At 39.2% G+C, this 25561-nt stretch overlaps 1 protein-coding gene across 2 annotated transcripts; it reads left to right on the plus strand.

Annotated features, from left to right (window-relative positions):
- Window positions 1-1156: 1156 nt before the first annotated feature.
- Window positions 1157-25556, plus strand: bcl2l1 (BCL2 like 1). Of its 2 annotated transcripts, none has more exons than XM_058762805.1 (3): window positions 1157-1631; window positions 3967-4671; window positions 22372-25556. In XM_058762805.1, the coding sequence occupies exons 2-3, from the start codon at window positions 4096-4098 to the stop codon at window positions 22513-22515; spliced, it is 720 nt and encodes a 239-aa protein (XP_058618788.1). In that variant the 5' UTR covers window positions 1157-1631; window positions 3967-4095; the 3' UTR covers window positions 22516-25556. The 2 variants fall into 2 exon arrangements, with proteins under 2 accessions (XP_058618788.1, XP_058618789.1); XM_058762806.1 differs by lacking the exon at window positions 1157-1631 and adding an exon at window positions 2029-2537.
- Window positions 25557-25561: the final 5 nt, after the last annotated feature.

Raw genomic sequence — 25561 nt, forward strand, 5'->3', positions numbered from 1 at the left:
AATTTCCAACTTTGACTACATTACATGCATATTAGATCGTTAGATAGTGTTGGGCTAGTTACTCAAAGAATGTAATATATTACTCCTTACTAGTCACTCCTTTCAAAAGTAATAGTTACGTTACTTATTACTTTCTGGCAAAAGTGATTAGTTACACTACTAGTTACATTACTTTTTCTTCACGCCCAGCAGAAGTTAATGTGTATCTTCCAGATAAAATTCTTCTAGAATGTTACCAACAACATATTTCTGCCTCATTTGACCAAAATCCACATTTGATCGCAGTCAGAAGTTATTACAAACACTCAATATTGATTGATAGTAACATTCAAGTAGAAGTGTTGTATTCATCTCATTAATTGTCATGTGTAGCTTGAAGTAATTTTTCCGTTACCCATATGCGATTAAATTTCGTTATGTATTTTATCGAATCACACGAGTTTGTAAGAAACGGTTTAATTTTCCAAAAATATTTTAAATTATATTAATATAATGTACCACATGCTGATCAGAAGGATGTAATGCCAGAGTAAAGTAAAGTCACAACTTACACAACAGATCTTTTTTCCTGACAAAATCAATATAATGCAATATTTCTATCTGCTGAATATAAGCTTTTCCATATTCCAAGCTTGCCTGCTGCACTGGGGACATCACATGCATGTGCGAGTCATGAAAATTATGAAAATAAATCTAGGAATTATTTGATTGTTAGATTTTAAATCAGCGGGGTTGAGGCATCAAAAGTAACTAAGCTGTTTTATGGAAAGTAGCTGTAATATTATTACTGAAATCTTATTAGTAATTAGTTACACTACTAGTTACTGCAAAAAGTAATATTACAGTAACTAAATTACTAGTAACTATAGTTACTGCCCAACACCGAATGTAGTAATGTTCGCTCTTTTATAATAGGGGTCTTGGATGGAGGCTCCCTGAATCTTTAAAGATAGAAAACAAATGCTTTATATCACGACAACACCAGCATATATAATTTTAATGAATAAAGCGAAGATTTGTACTCGTTTAAATGCGCCACAGGGTGTCGCTGTCACAGTAGACGCATCACGCGCGTTTTGGGGTAACAAAGGTTACCATAGTAATTCTGCCACTCTTTGTTTAGTGAGAGCTCAAACCGTTTACTGTTATTTAAAATGTACATACATATCGTCAGTTAAGTATACATATCCAAATATCTGTAGTTAGATAAAGAAAACTACTAATTTAAGTAATTTAAGGCCACATAATGAGTAAAAGTTGCGAGTTCGTTAAGATTTAGTCATCGGTATTAGTAGCAGTTACACTGAATGGCGCGTCTCAGCGTTTTAAAACATAACTGAATGTTGCTTTTTAAATGATAATAGGCTTTAATTAACGACTTTGGAGTGAGTAAAGTAGTTACTCCATAAGCCAGCACACTCGGTCCACATCTGATGTGTGTGCTGAATATATGAATAGGCCTTTAGTTTAAGAGTAGCTCTGAAGGGGCGGAACTGAGCCAGCGCCGCTGAATGCTCAGAGCACCGAAGCGCTGCTGACAGCGGCTCTACACCGACTGCACTCTGGTCGAGGAGAAACACACCGACATCGATCATGCGGGAGATCAGGAATTTGCCTTTCCAAATATCCGAGTAAGTACCAAAGGTCTGTGATGCGTTTTGAAATGGGAGCTTTATCTTTACACCCGCTTCCAAACGATTTCGCGTTTTCCTGTAACGTTAAAGCCAGTTCATCTTCCATGGCGCTAGCTACACGGCTAACTAGCCGAAGGGGGAAAGATTGACGTAGCTGGCTTGGATTTTACAGGAAATGCATTCTTGGCTAGCAAGAACCATCAATTATATAGGGCTTGTTATTAATTTGCTCTCTTGTTTGCATATGGTGTTTCTCATTATGACTTAACTCAAATGCGTGCAGAAAAGCGTTGAACGTATTGCATTCATTCGTAAATAAAACATAAAGGGGAGTTCGATTTTACTTGCATGCGTAAATCATGTATGCTAGTTGTATGTTGACCTGTAAAAGATTAAGAAATGCTATAATAATCTACATCCAGTGTTTCTCCTCAGCATAGACAGGGCGACATTTGGAGAGCTCTCGCCCTCTGCTTGTGATCAGCGGAAATATATGGCAAATCATTATGAATTTGGTCCTTTTATGTTCGTTTTCTCGGACTGAGGTGATTCTGTGCGATCGCTTGTCTGAAAGTGATATGTCTTGTCCAACAGAACTGACTGGTTGTTTCCGCTCGGCCTCTGCTATGGGCCCGAGAACGGAGGCTTTATTACGTAATGGTTGGGTAGGCAGCGTGAGCGTCATTTAGATGATCATATCCTATCACAGAGAGGGGAGGTCTGCTTTAAAGAGAAATATCTAGCACTGGCTGGGTTTTTTTACCTCACACGCAGTATTACTTTTGATCTGCCGCAGTTTCTATTTGATGTTGCCGCTTAATCTATAACTAACATTCACATAAACTCTCTGGAGCTGTTTGCTTGGTTGACTTAATCTACGAGGAGTGAGCTGGCTGTGTTATGGTAAGCTGAATGCTCTTTAACTCTCCGTGTTGTCATTATCTTAAACGTTGTCAATAAGCACGATAACGTGAGATAAAGTAGAAAAATGTTGACGTTAGACTTTGTTTTAGGTAATTTCTAACAAATTGGTCGATAAAAGCTTTGGTCTAAATGCAAATCTGTATTTTAGCCACTACTGCATGTAGACTTTCCTTTAAGAAAAATGTTGTTTTTTGAGAACACTAACATAAAACACTGAATAGCTTTGTCTGGGATCATGTATTCGTACACGCTCGGTTGTGGGAATGTGTTGTGCTGCGAGTTGACATTGTGTTTGTAAACACACCGCGTGTCTCCTTATTAGAATCTTAAATAATTCACTCCTTGGAAGTGTCTGCTGATCAATCCAGCGCGAATCGATAAGTGCGACCACATCATGTACTATATATGTAAATGTTATGTATATTACATGTGGCATAAAGGATGTGACTCGTATTTTAGAGACTGGCGGTATGCGTCATATTTGGACAGAGAACGAGTCATTTCTTAAGTAACGAAATACATTTTTGGGGGTAAATTTTCCGAGACAAAAAGTGCAGCCTCTGAAATGGCCATGTGTTGTGCTCTGAGCCTCGTTGTTGTCAGCACGTGTTTGGCTGAACCAGTGCTTCCTGAGAACTCTCGCGCTTTTCCCAGGAGCGATCAGATAATGTACAGCGTGAACTCCCCGCGCTCGTGATGTCGTCAAAAAGACGAAATCAGCAAAAAAAAAAAAAAAAAAGTCACTTAATCTATTTATTTCATAATAAAGTTATTTAAAAATCTCTTTACTGGTTCTATCTATCTGTCCAGATATATATTCTCAGAATGATTGATTCTCTTGATCAGACGTTATAATTCCAAAACATTGTATAGATTTGAGCTGTAATAAGATATATAAATTAATGCACAGATTAATAAATGTATTAATTTCAGTCTATTCTGTTTAGCAAAGATTATACAAATTCATTAAGATTCTACTCGAGTTGTCAAAACATTTTAATCTTTTGTCTGTGACTCTTGACTGGATCTTCTGGCACCACAATTGAGGTCCGTTATAGATTTGTTGAAATGAGGGAATCATAATTCTAGCCACGCTAGCTGTTCTTGCCCCCTGCTGCTTAAAATTCACTCATGTCAAGGTCAGTGTACATTTAGCCATGTCTTGGACAGGGGGAGAGGGAGGACATTGTCCATGTTTTTCATAGTAGGCAGGTGATGAGAGGCTACCATCTGTTCCTTTGATCAAGCCTCTCCATTAAGTAAGAGGGCTTTAGAGGGTGAAAAAAACTGTTTATCTTCAGTGCCCCTTAACCTCTTCCAAAGTTTCACCCTGACCCCCTCCTCTCCCTGTTTGTGAAAATGATTGCGTATTTACGGATCAATTCATTGCACTGTTGTCTTACCACAGGGTATGAGCCATTGCACCATCCCTGAGCGTCGGCAGAAGCCTGAGAAGGACGCGAGGGTGTGCACTGTGTTCTAAGAACGAGCAAGTGGATATCCAGACATCGGAGAACGACTAGCAACAACGTGAATTATGTCTTACTATAACCGAGAACTGGTGGTATTTTTTATTAAATATAAACTCTCACAGAGGAACTACCCCTACAATCACATTGAATTTACAGAAGACACAAATCGGACTGATGCGGCGGAAGGGAATGATGATGAGGCAGCAGCAGGAACGACGACCCTCGTTAATGGCTCCCTGAATGGAACAAGTACTGGTTCCACTGGGACCCCACCAAGGTCCCCCGCTTCAACCCCCCAGCGTCAGACGAACGGGACTGGGGGTCTGGACGCGGTAAAGGAGGCGCTTCGTGATTCTGCCAACGAGTTTGAGCTGCGTTATTCCCAAGCATTCAATGACCTGTCCTCGCAGCTCCACATCACGCCTGCCACAGCGTACCAGAGCTTCGAGAGCGTGATGGATGAGGTGTTCCGCGACGGCGTCAACTGGGGCCGCATCGTGGGACTGTTTGCCTTCGGAGGGGCTCTGTGTGTAGAGTGCGTGGAGAAGGAGATGAGCCCGCTAGTGGGAAGCATCGCGGATTGGATGACCGTCTACCTAGACAACAAAATTCAGCCCTGGATCCAGAGCCAAGGAGGATGGGTGAGTGGAAAGTTACTTGTATTTTTTTTCTACCATTGTTAGCTTTCTTCAGTTTGATCGCAAGCAGGTTCTATGTACATAACCTGTTCAGGTGTATAGTTTTGAATGATTTCCATCTCAAATGGTCCTGTTGGAACAGAAGATATGTTCATTGCATTTAAACCACCCTTGGCCAATCTTTATATAGAAAAAGTCTCTTTAAAGGACTCAACAAAGAGATGAAAATTCTGTCATTTACTCAGCATCATGTTGTTCCAAAACCTGTAAGACTGTGGTTAATCTTCAAAACACTAATGAAGATATATTTAATGAAATCTGAGAGGTTTCTGTGCCTCCATTGAAAGTCCAGGTAACCAAAAGCTAGCTAGAACATCCAAAAAGGTCATAAAGCTGTTGTAAGTTGAATCCACATGAATCCAGAAGATCAAGGATCTTCTAAGTTTTAGTTGCCTGTACTTTCAGTTGAGGTACCGAAAACTCTCAGGTTTCATTAAAAATATCATATTTTTAGTTTTGAAGATCAAGTCCTATGGGTTTGGAACAACATGAGGGGTTAGTAAATGACAGAAATGTACATTTTTGGGTTGTCTATCCTGTTAAGAATGCTGTTGCCATGTGAGATTCAAATACTTGATGAAGCTTTTAACAGACTGTAACAGTCCAGGAAAAGTGGATGCTATTGATGAAAGAGCGTGTTTTGCATGGCCAAATCTGCTGGCTCCCTTGGGTCCAGACAGGGCTGTTTTTAGCGCCTGCCCTCTCTTGAGCCTGGGTGGGGATGCTGAAACTCTGTGGAGGGGAAAGGAATGGGAGATAAGATAGCAAACCACAGCTACTGGTCAGCTGATTATTGATTTCTATAGTCTTAATTCCCAATCGAAACTCTATAGAACGGAGCGGAGACAAGAGCGTGTGGGAGATGAGCACATATGGTTGGGAATGGAGAGGAATTCACTGACAGTTCATTGTTTTCCTTTCATCTTTTGTGTTTTTTTTTTTCACTTTTTTTTTTTTCTCTGTTATTTCCCCTCGGTCAGCTGTCCAGTGATGAAAGGCATGCATGAGTAAAGTCATGTGAAAACCCTTTGTGCTAGTTCTCTTCTTTATGTAGGTTGGACGAGTGGCAGGTAATGGAGGGTCCTGGCCAAGTCAGCTTTTTCTCTTTGTGATCAGGGCTGCAATCTGATTGGGTGAGGGTGAGATATGGAAGTGGATTGTAAAGGTCATTTTTAACAAGGCTGGTTTATTGAATGGTGCAGAGAACAGACTCTGATTGGCAGACTGGTTTTGTTAATATTGTTTTTTGTAGTTTAGATGCTTATTTTCATTCGTCAGTGTATCATTTACAAAATCATGTTTTGTTTTGTTCTAGAGCGTGCATTTTTATTTATTTTTTTCTTCCCTTTACGTTCCTTTTTTCTATCTAGTGATGTCTTGATCGCACAAAGAATCCAGAACTGTGTACACAGTAAAAGTCAACACGTTATTTTATCTATAAATTTGGATCTTGAATCTCTAAGCATGTGACCTTAGGAATGAGAACTTTAAGGCGCAAGTTTTCAAACAGGTTTCTCAAACAATCTTGCTGTCTTCATTGTTCGGATAAACAGAAAGAAACAGGATAAACAGTTTTTTTTTTTTTTTGAAAATTCAGTCAATATTTCATGTCATTTAAGACTAACATTGCATAAAATTTTTGTCTACAAAAATAACATTTCAATTAAGTGTGCAAATTAAACCAAAATAAAAAAAAACATTTTTTTATATATAATTATTTGTCTCAGTATTTTATAATAGCATTTGAAAACTGTCTTTGAAACCTAGATTTTTCTACTTTAAAAACATTAATGCATTAATCTTGTATATATTCATTAACAGTTGTAGCGGACTGACTGGTGCTGGGGTGCCAACTTATAAATTACTAATTTAGTAATTAAAAATACTGTAAAGTCAGTTCTACATAGGATTCTCATATATTAAAAAAAAACAAAAAAACCTTGAAGCCTTTTGAGTCAGAGACAACAATAAACAAACAAGAAATAACCAGTTTAACTTGCTTTGGGGTATTATTCCAATTTCCCCTCCATTCGTAATACACACAAAAATAATTCAAACGTATTTTACAAGAAACCATTCAAAAAAGGAAAAAAAAGAAAAATTCATGTGTACATACTCTCAAAAGTCATTTCAACACAATCAAACAAACTCTTTACACAACTAACCTAGAGGTACCTCTTTTACCCTGAAAATAATCTTTGAACAGCTTAATTAGGTGAAATTACCATAAACCTTTTTGTAAGGACAGGAATTATCTTCAGTTATTTTCACCCATTCACATCAATACTTCAAATTTAACCAATCTTCATTATCTCAACAGTTTGACCACAGTGATTCAATTCAAATAGTTCAAACGTTTGATGATTCATTGTAAACATTTCCAGCTATCGATGTCTCAATTCTAGCACTTCAGGTGTTCAATGATTAAGTTCAAATGGTTCAAACGTTCAATGATTCATTGCAAACATTTCCAACTATCGATGTCTCAATTCTAGCACTCCAAGATTCATTAAACTTTGTTACTTTTGAGGGAGAGAGGCTAAAGTAAAAAAAAAAAAAAGAGAGGGCAACAAAACTTACGGTTCTTATTTTCCACTAGTTCAATTGCATCTAATTCTGATTCAATTCCATCTAATTCTGATTCAATTAAGATCATCAAGATTCTGCTAGTGCTTGATTCATTTTTCAAAACGACATCCAAACCGTCTTTAAAGCATTTAGAAGCATGGTATCCAGCTACCCACACAGAAAGAAAATAAGCAGCGAAATGTTTGTTCATCCCGTAGCGTCAGTCATGAAGATTCAGCCGCTGTTTATGAATCGGGAAGTTCAGAACCATTCTGTAGCTGTTGTCAGATTTAATCCGTAGTTACTTCAGGAGGAGTTAGATCAGCTCTCACAGTACTAAAATTCCAGGTAGTTAATCCCAAACTCTCATTGTTAAGCTTCCACAATCAGATGACATCTGACCAGCGCAGGGTAGCAAGGCCATGAGTGCTGCTCACCACACTCTACTACTCAGGTGTACATACACTTTCGTTTTTATTTTTCTCTACACAAATCGGCAACGTTCTAAAACACATCGCCCTCATGTGGACATTTTGGTTGTCTACTAGCTTGTCACACAGTATGCTTTAATTAAAATAATTACATTTCTTAATCTTTTTTGCCTTACCTACACTATCATTGAATAAAAAAAAAAAAAGTAGAATCTCAGAATTAAAAACCCTCTTATTAAACATTTTTGTCAGTAATTTTGTTAAAGAGATTAACACTGTCGGCTAGAATCGGAAAGTTAACCTATGAAAGACTGCAATCTGTGCAGCTTTAGATGCCCACTGTTGAGGATGATGGAAGTGTTGGGCGATTTATTATGCTGCGTTTGAATGGTACTACAATAGGCTAATGAATGAATTCTTGAGGTTTCACATCCTGAGGCACCCAGCTGCAGTTTTGGTTCATTTTGAGCAGAAATTGTGGGAGTGTGCTCTTCATGTCACTTCCTCAATGGGGAAGGAAAATGAGGTCTGCGTGTCTGACATAGAAAAGACAGACATGTATGTGTTACATGAATGTAGGCCGCCTTTCTGCAGACTCCCACTCAACCCTCTTCATCTCCGTCACATTCGGCATCAATTTCAGTCTGAACTTATGCAGCGGTTGTCTTTAGGATGCTCTGTCTCAATCAGGCCAGTAGTGTGGCGGTGGCGGGAGGCACACATAAGCACATGTGCATGCTTGATTTCACGGTTGAACTCTCTCTAGTGAGCATTTTACACACATCAACGCATTTTGATGGTGGGTGGGGGGGTTCTCATGCTATTTATTCATCTCAGTTTTTGCTTTGTAGTGAGATTTAAAAGCAGCTGACGCAAAAACCGAAGGGTGCCAGCAGTTGTTGCACTGGGACGTCCCCTTGCTGGGGGACTAGCTGGGAATGCCCATTTCAAATTTCACTCTCACTTACTCACTTCTCATATATTCAAGATTATTTTGTGCATGCTTGTTTTTTCCCCTCCCACACAGCCACGGTTTCAACTACCTTTTTGTATCATTTTCTTTGCCTACGCAGTTGCTGGCAGCTGTATGATGCAGGTGTATTGCAGTACCTGCATGTCAGGCTGTGTTATTCTCTCTCCTGCTCTGGGGAGATCTGCAGTGATACAGTAATAATGCCCAGAGGTGCGGTCACATCAGGTCTTTTTCCTTGTGCATGATCACCATGATGGTTTGGGTTAAAAATCATTAATCATTTATTAACTGTTTGCATCTACAGAAGAATGCATGAGCATGTCATTCAGTTCTAGTATTTTTAAAGAAATGTTGTTTCCTATTCAATAGAGGGACTGGGAAAGGGAATGACTGACGTGAATGAGTCGCCACTACAGGAGTCCTGTGCCTGAGGGGGTGGGGATATTACCAATTAGGCTTGAATTATATGTGAATGTGCTCAGGGTAACTGCCTTTGTTCGGATAGGCTTGTACAGGATAAATTATTTGCAGTCGATGAGAGTCGGAGGGCAAAATAACAATAAAGTGGGAGGGGTGATCCATACATTTTCACTCTTATTACACCTGCTTTGTTCATTACTCCTATTTTAGTGTCTGTGTGTGTTATGGTAGTCCCTCTGAAACCCTCATTAGCATCCAACGAGGTTCCTTCACTATCACTCTGCTCCTAACTAGAACAGTGACTTCCAAACACAACCAATCATTAATTACATACCTCACACACACACATACACCTAGTAGTGATGCGCTCATGCATGCTGATAAACAAAGGCCCGCCTTTAGCACGTTTTAATCACTGTCACCAAAACAGAAGTCATTGTGTGACGTATGGCTGTTACCGAGAGTTTCATCAAATGTATACGCGTGTGAATACAAACACACACATACTGTATACACACACATGCCCTCGTCCCATTGTCTATCATGTTTGCACAAGGAACACCCACGGGACCACCCCCTACTACCCATCCTCCATCACTTTTACTTTTACTCCCGCCTCCATCTCGTGTCCTTCCTTCCTTCCTTCCTTTCTTTCGATTCTCTGTTTCTTTCTTTCGGTCTATCTCCCCCGCCTTTCCCTCGCTCTCACGTGGGTGGACGTGTTGCAGATCAGACATGCAACAACATGCCTGCGTCACCGCCGTTAGTGTCCCCGTTCACCCCTTCATTCTGTCTCGTTCGTTCTGCGTTCATTCGTCCATCCATCATCCCTCCACCTTACTGGTCATCTCTATCGATTTGGCAGGCGCGATGGCCATGCGTGTTTGCGGCCCGCCTCCCGCAATCATTCGTCAAGCTCCGATACATCAGCGCCGCCCACTCTGCGCCTGTGTCGCATGACAGACTATACGTCTGCTTTTGTGCTCCTGGTCAATTGTGTCTGGGTTTGGATCGCGCATGTCACATTTTAAATGCAGTATGTGCATTATTGTTCCATTTCGTGTGCGTTTACACACACACATGCCTCTCATTTGCGCGATTATTGCAAGGTATAGCACACGCTGAGCATGCGATTACCTTAAACAAAGGAGCTGCGGGTGCACACACACATGCACACCTGCAGCGTCCAGGTGAGGAGCTTGGCTGTAAACGCACTGTGACAGCAGCAGTGGAGATGCTGATCCAGATGTGATGTTGTCCTCCATAGACACTGGAACAGATCTCATTGTCATGTTATGCTTAAGCTTCATCAAATTTTATTTGTTGCTGTTGGTAGTGGTGCTGAACATTGCTATTCTCAAGGTCATAGTTTAGCCCTGACCTTTTGACTCAGTTCATCGCCACAATTTGAAATGTTCTCTCTTTATATTTCACAAGGTGACTTCATTTTTGAACTATATCATGCACATGCCTTTATGTGTGTGCTTGGTTTGTGTGTGGCTGACTGAGTGAAAATGGCAGTAAACAGATGGTGTGATTTCAGTCTGTTCCAGCAGCCTTATCACCAGCGAGTGAGAGAGAAAGAGGGGGAAGAGATGGAGAAAACGACTAACGCTATGCTAGTGTACTCCTCTTATGTCACAGGCAGGGGGGAGACGGGGTTCTGGCCTCACCTTCAAGGAAGGTTGGACTGATCCATTCTGCCAGGGTCACGGGGGAGGAAACGGAGTGTCCCAAACACGGAATAAATTGTTTTGGAAATGTAGAATTTTTACAGATTTTGAAAAGGTTGTTCACCTAAAAAAATCTAATTTTGTCATTTACTTGTTCCAAACCCATGTGACTCTTACCAATCAAGAGCAGCATCAACATTCTTCGAAATTTCTTCTCTTTTCCTCCATTGAGGAAAGTTGGAGTTTAAAATAATACAAGGTTGCGTAATTTACAGGATTTTAGATTATTATTTTTTTTTTTGGTGAAACATCCTTTAAATGCATGCACATATGCACAACTAAAGCACATTTTTGTCTATTAGCAGTGATGCCGCTAGTTTCTCTCACTTAAGTGTTTGTGAATACACCTAGTGTATTTTTAGCTAACTTTTTCCCACACGTTTTTCTCGTGTTGTTCCAGTGTTTTTGTACACATGCGTGTTGTTCAACTCCAGTGGGTTTAGCTTCTTAGCTGAAGCTCCTCTTTGCTAATTAAAAATTTCCACACACACACACTTCTCTGTGTGTTGGTCAATGGTGTGGAAGAGTGACCTGCACCTTTAAGCCCAGCTCTCCTAATGCACTTTAGCCAAGATTATCCAGCATCATCGAACCGCACTGCAATTAGCCTCTAATAACACAAATAACGGCCCACTGAAAGGACCCGCTAACCTTTTAGCAGCTCTGTCACCGTTCCACAGAGCAGTGGACCACATTAAGCTCCTTGTCCATTTGACAGAATTACGACTTTAAAAAAGCAAATGTGCTTTGTTTTCATAAAGGATCATCTGCGCTTCACTTTTGCTCCTAATGTGCTGTGCTGAACAGTCTCTAGCTATGCAGAGGGATTTTTTTTTTTTTGGTGTATGTATTTTATTATTGTACATACTTTTTCATATGTAAATCAACTATTTAAGCACTGATTCTATAAGCGTGTTTGTACTTTTGAAATGAAGTCATAAAGAAATGGTGTCATTCAAAACCAGAGTTCAGCATGGTTTTTCCAGAGTAGTACTTTCTCAGGTAGGACTGATAAAAGTGGCCTGACTCAGAATGTAAGCTCAGTCTGAGTGTGTGATGCCTGGCTGTTACCAGATTAGAAACGGGGTAGAGATCAGATCGGTTTCTCGCCTGTGCCGCTCTGGACATAACATGACTGTTGCTCTGCTTCAACAGAACTGGCTTATGCTGGAAAATCAGGTCATGAGCAATTTCCCCCTCTCTCGCTTTCTCACTCATTATTCACCCTGTATGTTTTATATTCTGTCCGGCCCTTTCAGTAAAGCCCCTCTTTTTCTATCTAGCTTTCCCTCATTTCTATATAGCTTCTAGTTAAAATCAGATTATGGAGAAAAATCTGAGGCCCCATCTGTAGGATTAGAATCAGCCATGAATAAAAGGCTATGACGATGGAGTCGCAGTGACTGATACAAGTGTGTTGATATCATCTCTGAGTGTCATATTGTTATGAGTCTCTTTCTAGGTTCCACCTTGTTCTCCTCCTCAGAAATATCTTTTCTGCTCCACTAACATCACCTAATGGAATTTCAAAAATAATGACCGTTTCAAACAGGATTCTCGAACTCTCCTTCGACCTGCAAGTGGTCGACAAATCAGCTGAAAATTGGTTGTTTTGGGCTGGTTAGGTTGCCACCAACACAGTTCATTATATTTTTGAGAAGATGGTGGAGCATTTGTGATTTAAAAAGCATGACTATATCTTGGCATCACACACGTACTTGCATGCATGCTCTGTTTCAGCATCATCCAATATGCATAAGTCTTACAGTCTGTTTCTTGACAAATATCCCCAGAGGCTGTGTCTGCCTGTAAGAGCAGGTTTAGGTCAGAGGCTGGTGAGGCTGGTAAATCTGGCTGCATATGTGTGTCCAAATATCTGTATGTATATGGACGTATGTATTCTGCGTGTGTCCCGGCTCATTGGGATTTGGCTGACAGAATGGGAGCTGATGGTGATGTCTCCCCGGTGAGATGCAGAACAGATTGGAGTCTGAGCCCCACTCTCCTGACTCATTAATCTTCTCTTTAATTCATTTACGGTACGCACAAACATGGCCACATTGCCAGGCAAGCACAAAGGACACCTCCCACAGACAGATCCTCCAGATATACAACCTAAAATAAAACGGGGAGGTGTGACGCTCGGATTACTTTGCATGCTGTGTTCTGATTGGATGTTTGTGGTCTAAATTTCATTTGGGCCGTGGGTTTAGTGGAGTCTGTTTTGTTGCTCTAATTGTCAGCTAAATTTGAGGCGTGGGGCAGACCCGTGTTATGTTTCAGGTGTCATCACCTCTAAACAGTTACATAATGAAACACTAATGATGTTTCAGGGCAAAGACTGAAGTAATTGGGAAAATTGGATGTAGGTGAATAGTTAATAAACTGAGAACAGTCAGTGTGGTTACTGTGAATGAGGCAACAGAGTTGCTGGAAAATCATCTGTCTAGGCCAGTGTTGCTGTGGTTTCAAGGTGACTGTACTTTCTGTGCTTGGGAAACTGATGTTTGGTTTTCATCAAGGGCGCTGCTTCCTGTATTTTGGATTACTGAAACGTTAAACGGTTAGAGAACCTTTCCGTTGGTGTCCGTTTTGCCAAACTATAAGTGTTTAGAAGTGGCTGATATTAGTGTTTTTTTTTATTATTTTTCATTTATTAGTCAATATTATATATTTTATTGTCACCATTTTATATTTTACACAATTTTAATAACACTGTTAAATGTAATCTTCTCTAACTGTACATTATAATATGATGCCTAAATTCACATGTAACATTTAAAACTGAGATTCATTTTTCTTCAATTTTATCTTGTCTCATCAGATGAAATTTTAAAATGGGTGGATCTATATTTAGAACTTGATCTTTTGGGCATAAAAATGTTAAGATTTGGGTCATTTGAACTAAATAATTGTGCAGTTTATGATTGGTTGTCTGTCAATAAACTCACTCCACTATATTAGTAACATTATTTCACATTGTAGATCAGGCAACACAATTTAGGATTGGCACTTCAAAATCCGATTGAAAGGGGTGATAACATCCTTTCAGAATTACAAGTGTGAAAAAAAAAAAATGTATCTTAACGCAGGGATAAATATATTGTTTTAATGAGATTTTAAGGTACATAGGAAGCTGGCAGTATCATTGTGTCTGTAGCTACTCTACAGCTACTCTAACTGTGAACCACTAAACCCACAGGCCATAAACCAGACAGAGATTCTTGCTCTCTATAAAAAGTGAGAGACTCTCTATAATAAATGTTTGCCTGGCCTGTAGGTGCATGCTGATGTCATTGACAGCTAAAATGGTAAATACCAGGCTGACATCAGAAATCCCATTTGCTGTAAAACGCCTTCACAGCGTCACCCTCTTAGAGTAAGTGAGATCACATTGTTGACCTGAACTGAAGAGATGATGACCATCAGTTTGATCAGAAATTGAGTAATTGTGGCAAACCCAGTCTTTGGCTTTGTTGTTGTTTATTTTGACCCTAAAAATGTTGCGTTGCAATGCAATTTCACCTTCTTAAAAAAACTGACATCCTGTTTGTTTTGCAACATTCTTGTAATTCTCAAATGGCCATGGCTGTCACATATCCGGCCTTGTGATGGTTTGGGTGGGTTTGTTTAGCTTCAGTCCTCTTTTTACCTCTTTTCTTTTTTTTTTTTTCTTACTCTCTCCACCATCTCTGCAGTCGTGGACTGGAAATTTCCGGTTACAGCTTGAAGTCTAAGAGTGACTCTGCAGAGATTGAGCGAGGAACAGCCAGGTCGCTTGTTGATCCCGCACAGTTGGAATTAAATTTTTTTCCTCCCTCGAAGCACGTTTCCTATCAGCTGGTTTCAACACAGGAATGAGGGTGTCCAGCATTCCTTAGCGATCGTGAGGAAATCCTGCCCTTCCGGCCTCTCTGTAATTGTTCTGCTCTGTGCTGGTGTGCGGGCTTCACAGCAGAAAAGAATCCCACTGGTTTCCTCTTGTCTCACCACTCGGGCTCAACGCATTTTAAAGAGGCCTGACGGTATCTCAGAGCGAGAGTTTATTTTGTTTTGCTAGGAAACCTCTTGAACATTCCAGGTTGTTGTCTCATCTGCTGGGAACTAGGCTGCTTTGTTTGGTTGCCACTTGCCAGCCTCGGGCTGTAGATATCCATGATGAGCTCTTCCTGGGAATCGTTATTATTATTGCTTAGGGTTGGGGATTTGAACAAACCCATAATCCTAAGGATTAAACCGTAACTCGACCTGCATTTATGCTTTGGACATCAATGATCCTTCAAATGTGGTTTGTTGAGAAGACTATTATTAATGCTGTTATTTTTCTAAATGATCAGACAATTTACATTTATTACATTTGGAGGAAAAGTCCCCCAGAGTTTTACGTTGGCCAAGAGATGGGAGTCATATTGAGGAAGCAGTATATCATATGGAATTGGTTGTGGGGTCTTTTGACTTTGGAAAAGACCAGGGCTCCGTCAGAATATGTGTACTTCCGACAATATAAAAAAATTAGTAGTATGTCTGAATTCACAGTATTCATAAAACAGTAGCCAAAAAGTATCTGAATGACCTACTACTTCGGGCAAGATTCTGAAGTGCCCAAGCAATGTACATGTACAATGTACAATGCAATGTAAATGTACAATCCCATGAGGCCATTGGAGAGGAGTTGTGAATGGCAGTGAAGCAATTTAACTGACGTCTGTAGGTCACATTACAATGATAACTTCATAAACGTCTGGATTACATTTATGCTATATAGAACATACTTCTCATTCAAACGGGACACCTAGTCTGAGAGTATGCGATTTCAGGTGCAGCCCAGGAGTGGGATATATAGAAATTGTCATGCTCATTATAGAGTAAAAAAAAAAAAACCTCTGCACTATGCGTCCATATTAACTGGACCAGGCTGCAAAAGAGATTTTTAGTGTGATTTGAGCTAAAGAAAGCAAGTTAGAAAAAGAGATTTTCAGCACTGTTCTATTCAAATGTATTAAAAGTACAGCTCCTGTAACCCAAAATGATTACAGCTGTCTGGGAACTCTTCCAAAATGGCCAAAAAGCAACCATACAGAACACCCTAGCATGGAGGCTTGCATGGGTATTTTCTTGAGGATATGTACAGATGTATTTTTTTTTTCTCAGAGGATTCCCATTGATCAACCAAGCGAGAAAAGGCTGAAACAGAAGTATTGATAGAAATGTGACGAAGGATGGTGAACCATCACACCCATCTCTCACTAGCTTCTGTACAGACAGACACACCAGTGTTCTCTGATCAGTACAGAAGAGCGGCCACGCTGTCTTTCTGTGAAAGTGTTCTAAGTGTGTGCATTATCAATCGTCTGGCTGAAAACAGAACAAGCTGTTCTGGAATGCAAGTGATTGGCTTCACAAACCCCATGACAAGGGTTAAAGGGTCAGGATGGTGTAACAGTGGAGAAACCCAGTGCTCTGACTCAACCGAACCAAACTGAACTCTCTGTACAACACTCTCATAGTCTCCCAAACACACACGTACACACACACACGTGCGCACACACCCTCTCTTTCATGAACAAATTGCTCCTCTTCTAACAGGATGAGGCTGGGCTTGATGTAATACACTGATGTCAACAGAGTAGATCAGTAGCTGTATTGTATCTGTAGCGATATAGTGGTGAGGATGACTTTGTGTGCCTGTGGTCTCATCATCTGTGCCAGCTTATATATCCCTCTAGTACCTCTCCTTCACTGTGTTCCTTTCAGAAACAGAATCGGCCCCTTTCTTGGCCTCTATTTGGATATTAGCCTATGCTAACTAACAAAACGCAGGCACCTTGCACCTGGTTTCACTCTCTCCTGTAGGGCCTAGTTTGTATGTGCTCTTTGTTCAGATAGGGCTATGGAACACGCCTGGCAGTCACCGCTGCCTAGCAGCCGGTATCTCTTGGGAGCGTTCGCACAACCTCAGCGCTGTTTGGAGCCAGTACAAATCAGGTTTTCTTGACAGATTGTGTTTGTGTACAAATGCTTTCTTACTCACTCACACCTACAGTGGATCAGTGGGAGTTTGGGAGTGGATTTTTTTTTTTTTTTTTTTAAGGTGTTGTTGCAAGATATACAAAGTCACGTTGGTTAATGATCCGTTTAAAAAGCGAGTCACAAATGCTGTCATGATGGTAAGGCGTATTACACTGTGTTGTTAGAGACATGTCAGGGCATGTGCTGTACCTGGCTTGGTGGGCTTGGGATTATTAAGTCCCTGCATTTTGTGAAAGGGTTAGTTCACCCAAAAATAAAAGTTCTGTCATCAGTTACTCATCCTCGTGTCATTCCAAACCCATAAGACTTTAGTTCATTTTCAAGAAATGAAGACAACCTGAGATTTGTCTGTTACTCCATTGAAAGTCTAAACAACTGAAACTTTCTTGCTCTAAAAAGTCTAGAAAAAGATTGTAAAAGAAATCCATATGAATCACACATCAAGAAAGCACATTTGAGCCTCCGTTTATCATATTCGGTGTGCTCCATGTATGTGCACTGATCAGTGTTTACATATAAATAAAAGCTGAAATTAAAAATGTTCATATAAAACAATTGTGTCTCTTCAGAACACTTGGATTAAACTGTTCCATTAATATAGATTCATTTTAGAATCTCATTTGAATTTTTTTAAAGTGTAAAAGTTTTAGATTAATGGACTTTTAATGAAATGAAGTGTTGAACTGAACACAGATGCAATGTTCACTTTTGTTAGTAAACATAAGAAAATGTTGAAAATGCCTGGTGAAATAGAAACTAAGGAACTTAAATTATAGTTGCCTGTTGTTTGCCGGTTAGCACAAAATGAAGATGATTATGGAATTAGATTGAACATGAAAGAAATGCATTTAAGTGCTTGACAAAGAAGCTTATTAGTGGTGTTTACTAAGGCAAGCATTACTATTGCTTATTTTGAAGATTAAAACAAAGGCCGGTCATGTTTCAGCTGATGATTAGTTCATTAAAGCTTACGCATGACACACAGATATTTTGCTTAATCACTTCAGCATGAAAGATGTCAGTTCAAAAGGTTAGGCCACACCTCCATATCTGCCCCTCCTGGATCCACCTATCACATGTACTGCCTGTGTCTGTACTCCATTGCACACATGACACATAAAACATTGTAGGATGTGTGCTGCTGTGTGTTACACCATAATCTTACTGCCAACAAGCATGCCTTAACATGTCTTAGATTTATGACTTGGACTGTAATCAGTCACATTCTTGTCATACCAATCTACATTGTTCTCACGGTTTCATGGACTGATACTCAATGCGTGTGTGCTTTAGGCTTGGTTCTGCTTTCAAGTTGTACTGTTAGCATTCCTGCAGGGGTTACTCATGTACCTGTTAAAGAGTGATGCAAATTAATGCTATCTGACTGCATTGACTGCAGCACGCCCTCTGTTCACCATTCATGATGAGGTCAGCGTGGGTCATGTTTAAACTACCTAAGGTTGACAAAGGCGTGCCTGAGGAAGTGCATGAGAGAAATTATATTTACTCTTCACTGTGCATTGACACAGTAGTTCACTTTTATACTAGATTGTTCTCATAGGATAGTTAGTCTCGTGTAGCCAGACCTTCAGACTGACAGCTGAAGGTCTGGGAAGTTTGGCTGCTTTGAATGACCAAGGCCCGCCCAAGAGGCCATATGACTGACAGGTAAAGCAACCAATCACGTTTCGTTTCGTTTTGTGCCGCGTCACGTTTCGGGCCGTGGAAATGTTGCCACAACAACAGACCGGTGTGTAAAACTCTCGGACATATTTTAAAGATCACGAATTTTTGAAAATTCAGCGTTTAGTTAGTTCAGTGTCAGTTGTAGACACGATGGCTTTCTTCTTTCGTGAGGGGGTTTGGTGCCACGGCATTTTTGTTTCCAGGCGGAACGTTAAAGAACGTGACACACACGTCTCCCGGAAATACTGTATAATCTAACCAATCCGACTACGGCTTCGAAACTCCTGAAGTGTTTCCAGATAAGTGTGCCATATGCATCAGATGTTTAGCCAATGTTCTGTGAGCTAGTGTGTTGGGTTACTTTTTTTAAACTTAAGCTTGACTCATACTGCCGTTGAGTTTTTTTTTCACTGGTAGAGATATGAATCAAACATCAAATTATGTGGTTTGTATGCAGTTATTTTTCTGAGCAGTTTTTTTTTTTTTTTTTTTTTTTTTTTTTTAGAATCTTTTTTTTTTTTTTTTTTTACAAAATTGTACAAATCTAGTTGTTAGTTCTATAATTATAAAGCAGTATAACTATTGGAGAAATTGTAGTAATTAGGGCTGGGTTTTGACACACATTTCACGATTCAATTCTCATTCACAAGTTTTCGATTCGATTCAATATCGATTATTTTGGATATATAGTACATGCCAAATTTTATCAAGGAAAGAAAGTTTCTCAACTAATGCTGTAAAATATACATGAGAGTTAGTTGGTACTACGTTACCATAATATTGAAGGTTAAAATTGACTGATTTGTTAATTACACTTAATGAAGTTTTTAAAATAATAAAGTTACAATTACATAATATTTCTACTTCAATTAGTTTTTTTTTTAAATATTAACATAATGGCTGTCATAACTTGATGGATTTATTCAAACTAATTAAACATTGAAGAACAGTAAAAATTATAATGAATATAAATATATTATATTATATGGTGCATATATTTAGCAAAATGCTCCTCTCAACGGTTTATTTTTCTAGCTGACTAATGCGTTTATGATCACCGAATATGTTTTTCTGAGGTAAATTTATTGTTTGAATACTGCAATACAATGCACAGAATTTGAAATATGAGACCGTTTCATATTAAAAGTACCAAAGCACAATGCTTATTACAATATGTAGGATGGGAAGTGCCTTTTAACTGAAAACAGACTAGACTAATCGATTAATTGGGAATTAAGAATCGATATCATTCCGTAAAAATGAGAATCGATTAATATCGAGATATCAATATTTTTTTACCCAGCCCTAGTTATTGTTATTATTATTATTATTATTATTATTAATGATTTTGTTGTTGTTTATCATAGATTTGTGCATATGAGGTGTTTTGGGGTATCTGTGTCAACCTTAAGTGAAAGTGAGTTGAGGCTCGGCTTGTGATGTCATGTGCTGCGTCACTGTTTGTGATAACCCCTCTGCTCTGGAACTGCTGGTCTGTTATCAGCCTCCGCCACTCCCATCACCCCTCCCTCACGCTTACGAAATCAATTCCTATGAATTTCATCTTGTTCCTATGTAAATCACTCTGCTTTTTTCTTTTTTTTTTACTTCATTGCACACATCTATGCAACGAACATCTCCTTGACTACACCTGTCACACATTTCATACCCAAACACTCTCCACCTACTTGACTGTCTCTTACTTCCTTCTCCTCATCCAGCTCTTTCAGGCTGTTTGTCAATTAAAACAAAGTACCTATCAATAAATTTGACAGCCCCACCCCAGATTATATAACCAAGGCTTATCAGTTGTATTTAGATTGTCCATTGTCCTTCCATCAGACACCTATGTGTCATCTCCGAGCTGCTCCTTTTTTGTATTATTGCACAATGCACATAATATTTTTAGTGCATTGATGTAAAGATATTTGTAATGATTAAGAATTCACAATCTATCTCAGATTGTATGAAACATGAGTTCAGTATAGTTGCTAGAATGGATTACGATGAGTATTAATATGCAGAAATATGGTGACAAAGCACTGGAGCTGTGGCCTAGTGGTTAAAGGGTTAGTTCACCCAAAAATGAAAATTCTGTCATTAATTGTTCACCCTCATGTCGTTTCAAACCCGTAAGACCTTCGTTCATCTTCAGAACACAAATTAAGATATTTTTGATGAAATCCAAGAGCTCTCAGATCCTGCATAGACAGCAATGCAACTGAAATGTTCCCAGACCCAGAAACGTTGTAAGGACATCGTTAAAATAGTCCATGTGACATCAGTGGTTCAACCGTAATTTTTTTTTACGAAGCAGCGAGAATACTATGGGTTTGGAACGACATGAGGTTGAGTAATTAATGACAGAATTTTCATTTTGGGTGAACTAACCATTTAACACATTCTCTGATTTACTGAACTGCTATGCATATGAAACTATATGCAGACTTTGAGTCAAGCCTGTGTCACAAGACTCACAAATCACTCCCATTTCTTCTTCTCCCCATCATTTCTTTTCCATCTCCTGATTGTGCTTTTTAATTAGCGACAGCTGATAATTGGTTAATATATTTGGTCTGCTTGGCCATATACCAAAGTTTGTTCTCAGTGTTTTATAATGCATTTTCAAATTTTTACTTGTATAATAGTATGACACAGACTAAAAATATATCAGTATTGCATCAGCCACCTGCCCCTTTTTATTCTGAAAAATCCAAATTAAATAAACAGTTAAATAAACTTCTTCCTGATACATGCTGTGTCATCTCCTCCAGTTTTGTTTCATCATAAAGAGAAATGCTGATAAATGACTGATAAGTGTTGCAACAGTGCACGGATGGTTTCGGATGGTTTCATTTAACTCCTTCACATTCTTCTTCCCATATTTTCAAGCTTGTGTAGATAACTAGGGCAAAGGGAAAGACTGGAGGATGACATCAGTCTTCTTGAGTGGAAAACAGGGGTGGGCGTCTGAGGGTTGCGTGTGTGTTTGTGTTGTAATCGGCTACATGCACAGAATATTTTTGGCTTGATCACTGCATTGCTCTAATACCTTTGACAAAAATGCGATACCAGTGAAACAAATTGTATTGTCCCTGAATCCAAAGATCCAACTGAGAAAACGTTGAAGAAAAAAATGTTTCTGTCCTCACAGAAATTGTCTGGGTAATATGAATGCGTACATGTTTATGAGTCATATTAGATTTTTCCTGCAGTGCTTCGGATGAGTTATTTCAGCCTACGTCTGGAGTTGGTGTGCTCTACTTCTGTGTGTGTGTGTTCCCTGAGGAAACAGGTTACGTTATAAAGCCTGAAATCCCCTTTCAGCTTTTCAGATAAAATTGGGCTTGCTACAGAATCCTGCTGAGAAATGAGGTTAGTGGAGTCTTAGAAACAGGCATGGTCAATCTCGCCCCCTGGTGGTCATGGTATGAACACACTGTGCACACAAACTTGTCACAGGAAGGGCAGGATTATTGGAAGGCCTGGAGAGGAGGGGCACTGAAGGAGTTCAATGGTTGGCTGAAATGAGCTTGTCAGTTATAGGATGGTTGAGCATGGTAATATTTTCCTCCTATGAATAGCTTGTGACAATATTTGTTACAGTGCTTGAATGTTACCTTCACTGTACTACTGATGGGACTGTGGTAATTGTTTATTTCAAGTAATTATTTTTTTATGTGTTCATTCATGTTAATAATAACTTATGTATGTTCATGTTTTCATAAAATTTACTGGTTTATGAGTCTGCTCCTATAGAAATAAATCTCATTCTAAGCTTTTTGTGTGTGTGTGTTTGCAGGAACGCTTCGCAGAGATCTTTGGAAAAGATGCAGCGGCAGAGAGCAGAAAATCACAAGAAAACTTCAAGAAGTGGTTGCTGGCGGGAATGACCTTGCTCACGGGTGTCGTGGTCGGGTCACTCATTGCACAGAAACGCCTGTGAGGATCAGGATAACTGAAGATCCAAATACACTCACTGCTTCATTTAGACCTCCTGCTAACATGAAGGAACTTAAAAAATACATGTTTCGGATTTATTTGTTTCCCTTTTATTGCCAAGAAATTTCATGTTTACATCCCACATCCCACTATGTTCTTGAGTGGAGCGCATCTGTGATGTAATGACACATGATCCAGACTGCATGAGGGTGCTTTGCTTTTTAGCTGATTAGGATCAAGCTAACCCAGGTCTCCTTAAACCCTGTTTAACAAAATAAGAATGACTAAAAAAAAGTCTAGGAAAAATGACTAAAAAAGAACGTTTGACCAAACCTTCATTCTTTGTGTCTGTAATTATTATTTTTTGTTGTTATAAATAATTATTTTCCTCTATCATCAGTCTTTTTAAGTATCCTTATTATTCTCTCATTTTCAAAGAGACTGGCAAAACTGACAAGGATACAAATACTTTTATCTTTGAATCTAATTTAAGCTGATTTGTGATTCTTGAGTTAATGACCCAATGAGAGAGAAGTTGAATCCAAACTGAATCAGAAGCATTCAGTCATTGTTGCTGTCTGGAGTGCCAGATATCAGCTCGATAACAGAGAGGCACCTTTTGGGCCCATCACTACATTCGAGGGCTTGCTTCCTCTGTGATCTCTCTATCATTAGAGGACATTGTGGAGAACAGATGAAACATGTCTGTGTGTGTGTGTGTGTGTGTGTGTGTGTGTGTGTGTGTGTGTGTTTTCTCCCAATTATTGTTCTGTTCTTTTTTCCCATGCAAATTTGATGAGAGTTAAATGTGTGTGACTCCCTGCATGGGCAGGTTTGAAATCCTCTGGAGCATCTAAATTAAAGGACCAACAGTTATGAGAAATTGTTTTGTTGTGAAAGAAAGTTCTGTATGTTCATTGCAGTTTGATTGTTTGATTCATTAAACCTAACTTCAGCTTCAGATGAAACTCTTTATACCTTTTGAGATTGTTGTAACTAGAGCTAGAGGAGACACAGATGCACAAGGAGTGAGCAGATCACTCCTGGTGTATGTGTGGCTACCTTTCACTGTGTACACAGAAAATGTAACAGAAAACAGCAGAAAGAAATTAGATTAAACCATATTGCCACAAGAGCGCTCGGTGTCTTGTATGGTCTTGGGAATGAGAATATAACTTACAATACTGGTCTAGCAGTTGTGACAAGCTAATAGTCATTGAGTTTTTGTTTCACTTTGGTATAAAATGTAATTTGCAATTGTTTTGTTGGTAAGCAGAAATTTAAGACGTGCAGCACACACAACTTTACAGAGGCAAGCTAAAATGCTAATCTCATTTTTAGTCCCTTAGCATTCACATTTGACCCTTACCGTGTAATGGTCCACAATGTTTTGAATCCTGGTTGACGGACATTTATTGGGTCAAACAACATCATGGTGCTGCCGCAAAAAAACAAAACCCATAGTGTTTGACTGAACTTATTTTTTGCAACACTTAAATTTAGGCTACGTAGTGGGGGGGGGGTTTTCCTTTCAAATTCCAATTCTTCATGTTTTTGAAAGCAAACCTCAGAATAGTTGGAATAAAACTCTCAATCTTCTCACAACTCCAGATTCCCGCCAAATCTCATTTTAAACGCTTTGCTGTCAGAGCGGTTAAGCGTGAGTGTCAGTCCGCGCGCGCACCTGCTGCTTTACACTCGGCTCGTGTCAAACTCATTAAAGCGCCCGGAGATGTGGAGAAATGATCTTTAGGTTTCAAATCATCATTAATTCAAATAGGACGTCAAGTTGAATATTCTTCGCCTTTTCCGATGTGTAATGATTGACGAGCGGGTTAATTCAAACAGAAGCGATGAAAGCTATGGTGGTGCAGGTGTATTTCAAGCCCTGAACCCCGGTTGGAGATCTCGTGGGGAAGCTGGGATCTTTTGGTGTGTCACTCAAAACATACCAATCATAAGCGTAGCGTCCTTTGAGACCTAACCCAGAAAAGAGATGTCTGTAGTGTTCCGCGGATTTTTAAGCAGGTGTGGAATAAAACATTTTTAGCCTACTCCCTGATACACTCTTGGAAAAACTATTAAATGTAATTCTCTTCATTTAAATACAGCCTTTCTGAAATATTGCTAATAGTTTACATAATGATTTAATGCCGTTAATGTAATAAAAACACACGGCGAAAACAATACATTTGAAAGTCGTTACAATCCGGATGGGTAACGCGTTACTCTTTCACTGTCACGATTCCAAGTTTCATTCAGAGGTAGGCCTACATAACATTGCGTAAGTAAAATGGGTTGCGAATTTAGTTTCATGTTGACTTCAAGTTTGAAATGAAGAATTTTGACAATTGACATTCAATCTAATAGCCCCCTTTTAAACTTCGAAGTTGCAGTGAAGTGTTCAATAACACATGTACAAATTATAGTTGGTGAAGCTCAGCAGGTTCAAATTGCCGACATTTACACTTTTTGCTGCTCTGTAGACACTGATTTCTCAGAATACATTCCGTGTTATGAAATTTGCTGCTTGCATGCTTAGTCCGTGTCTGTTTGTCATGTTGCAGAGAGAGAGAGAGAGAGTGTGTGTGTGTGTGTGTGTGTGTGTGTGTGTGTGTGAGAGATGCTGTGTGGTTACCGAGTTTTGACAGTATGCTTAAGAGTGAAATGTACCAGCATTGGCACGACACTATGTAAACTAGTTAACTTAAATGACAATTAGACTAGCTCATCATAGCTTAGTGAGAATATTTAAGGCATTTTGATGATTTGAAAATATTATTTATGATATCTGGTGTAAACGCATATTGTTCCTTCCTATGGCCTTAAACTCCATAATTTCTTTTGACGTGTATTTGTTTCTTATTGTGTTTATATTTAGCCAACTTAACCTAAACAAGAGTACAAAAAGAAAACTATTTTTTTAAGGTTTTGGGTTTATTTAAACAGCTTCACGCCTGAATAATTGTTTTATGTCTTAAGACTTCTTTTTTTAAATGTCTGATATCATTTAAATTAAATAAAAACCCAGCTGAATTCACAAGACATCT

Source organism: Onychostoma macrolepis, chromosome 23, assembly GCF_012432095.1.
Source record: "Onychostoma macrolepis isolate SWU-2019 chromosome 23, ASM1243209v1, whole genome shotgun sequence".
In the NCBI taxonomy this organism is placed as follows: Eukaryota; Metazoa; Chordata; class Actinopteri; order Cypriniformes; family Cyprinidae; genus Onychostoma; species Onychostoma macrolepis.

What these genes read in the sequence shown, in the direction of transcription:
- bcl2l1 (XM_058762805.1), top strand. Translation starts at nt 4,096, where the DNA reads ATGTCTTACTATAACCGAGAACTGGTGGTATTTTTTATTAAATATAAA. An exon ending in TCCAGAGCCAAGGAGGATGG is followed by an intron (nt 4,672 to 22,371) that starts GTGAGTGGAAAG and finishes GTGTGTTTGCAG; the next exon opens with GAACGCTTCGCAGAGATCTT.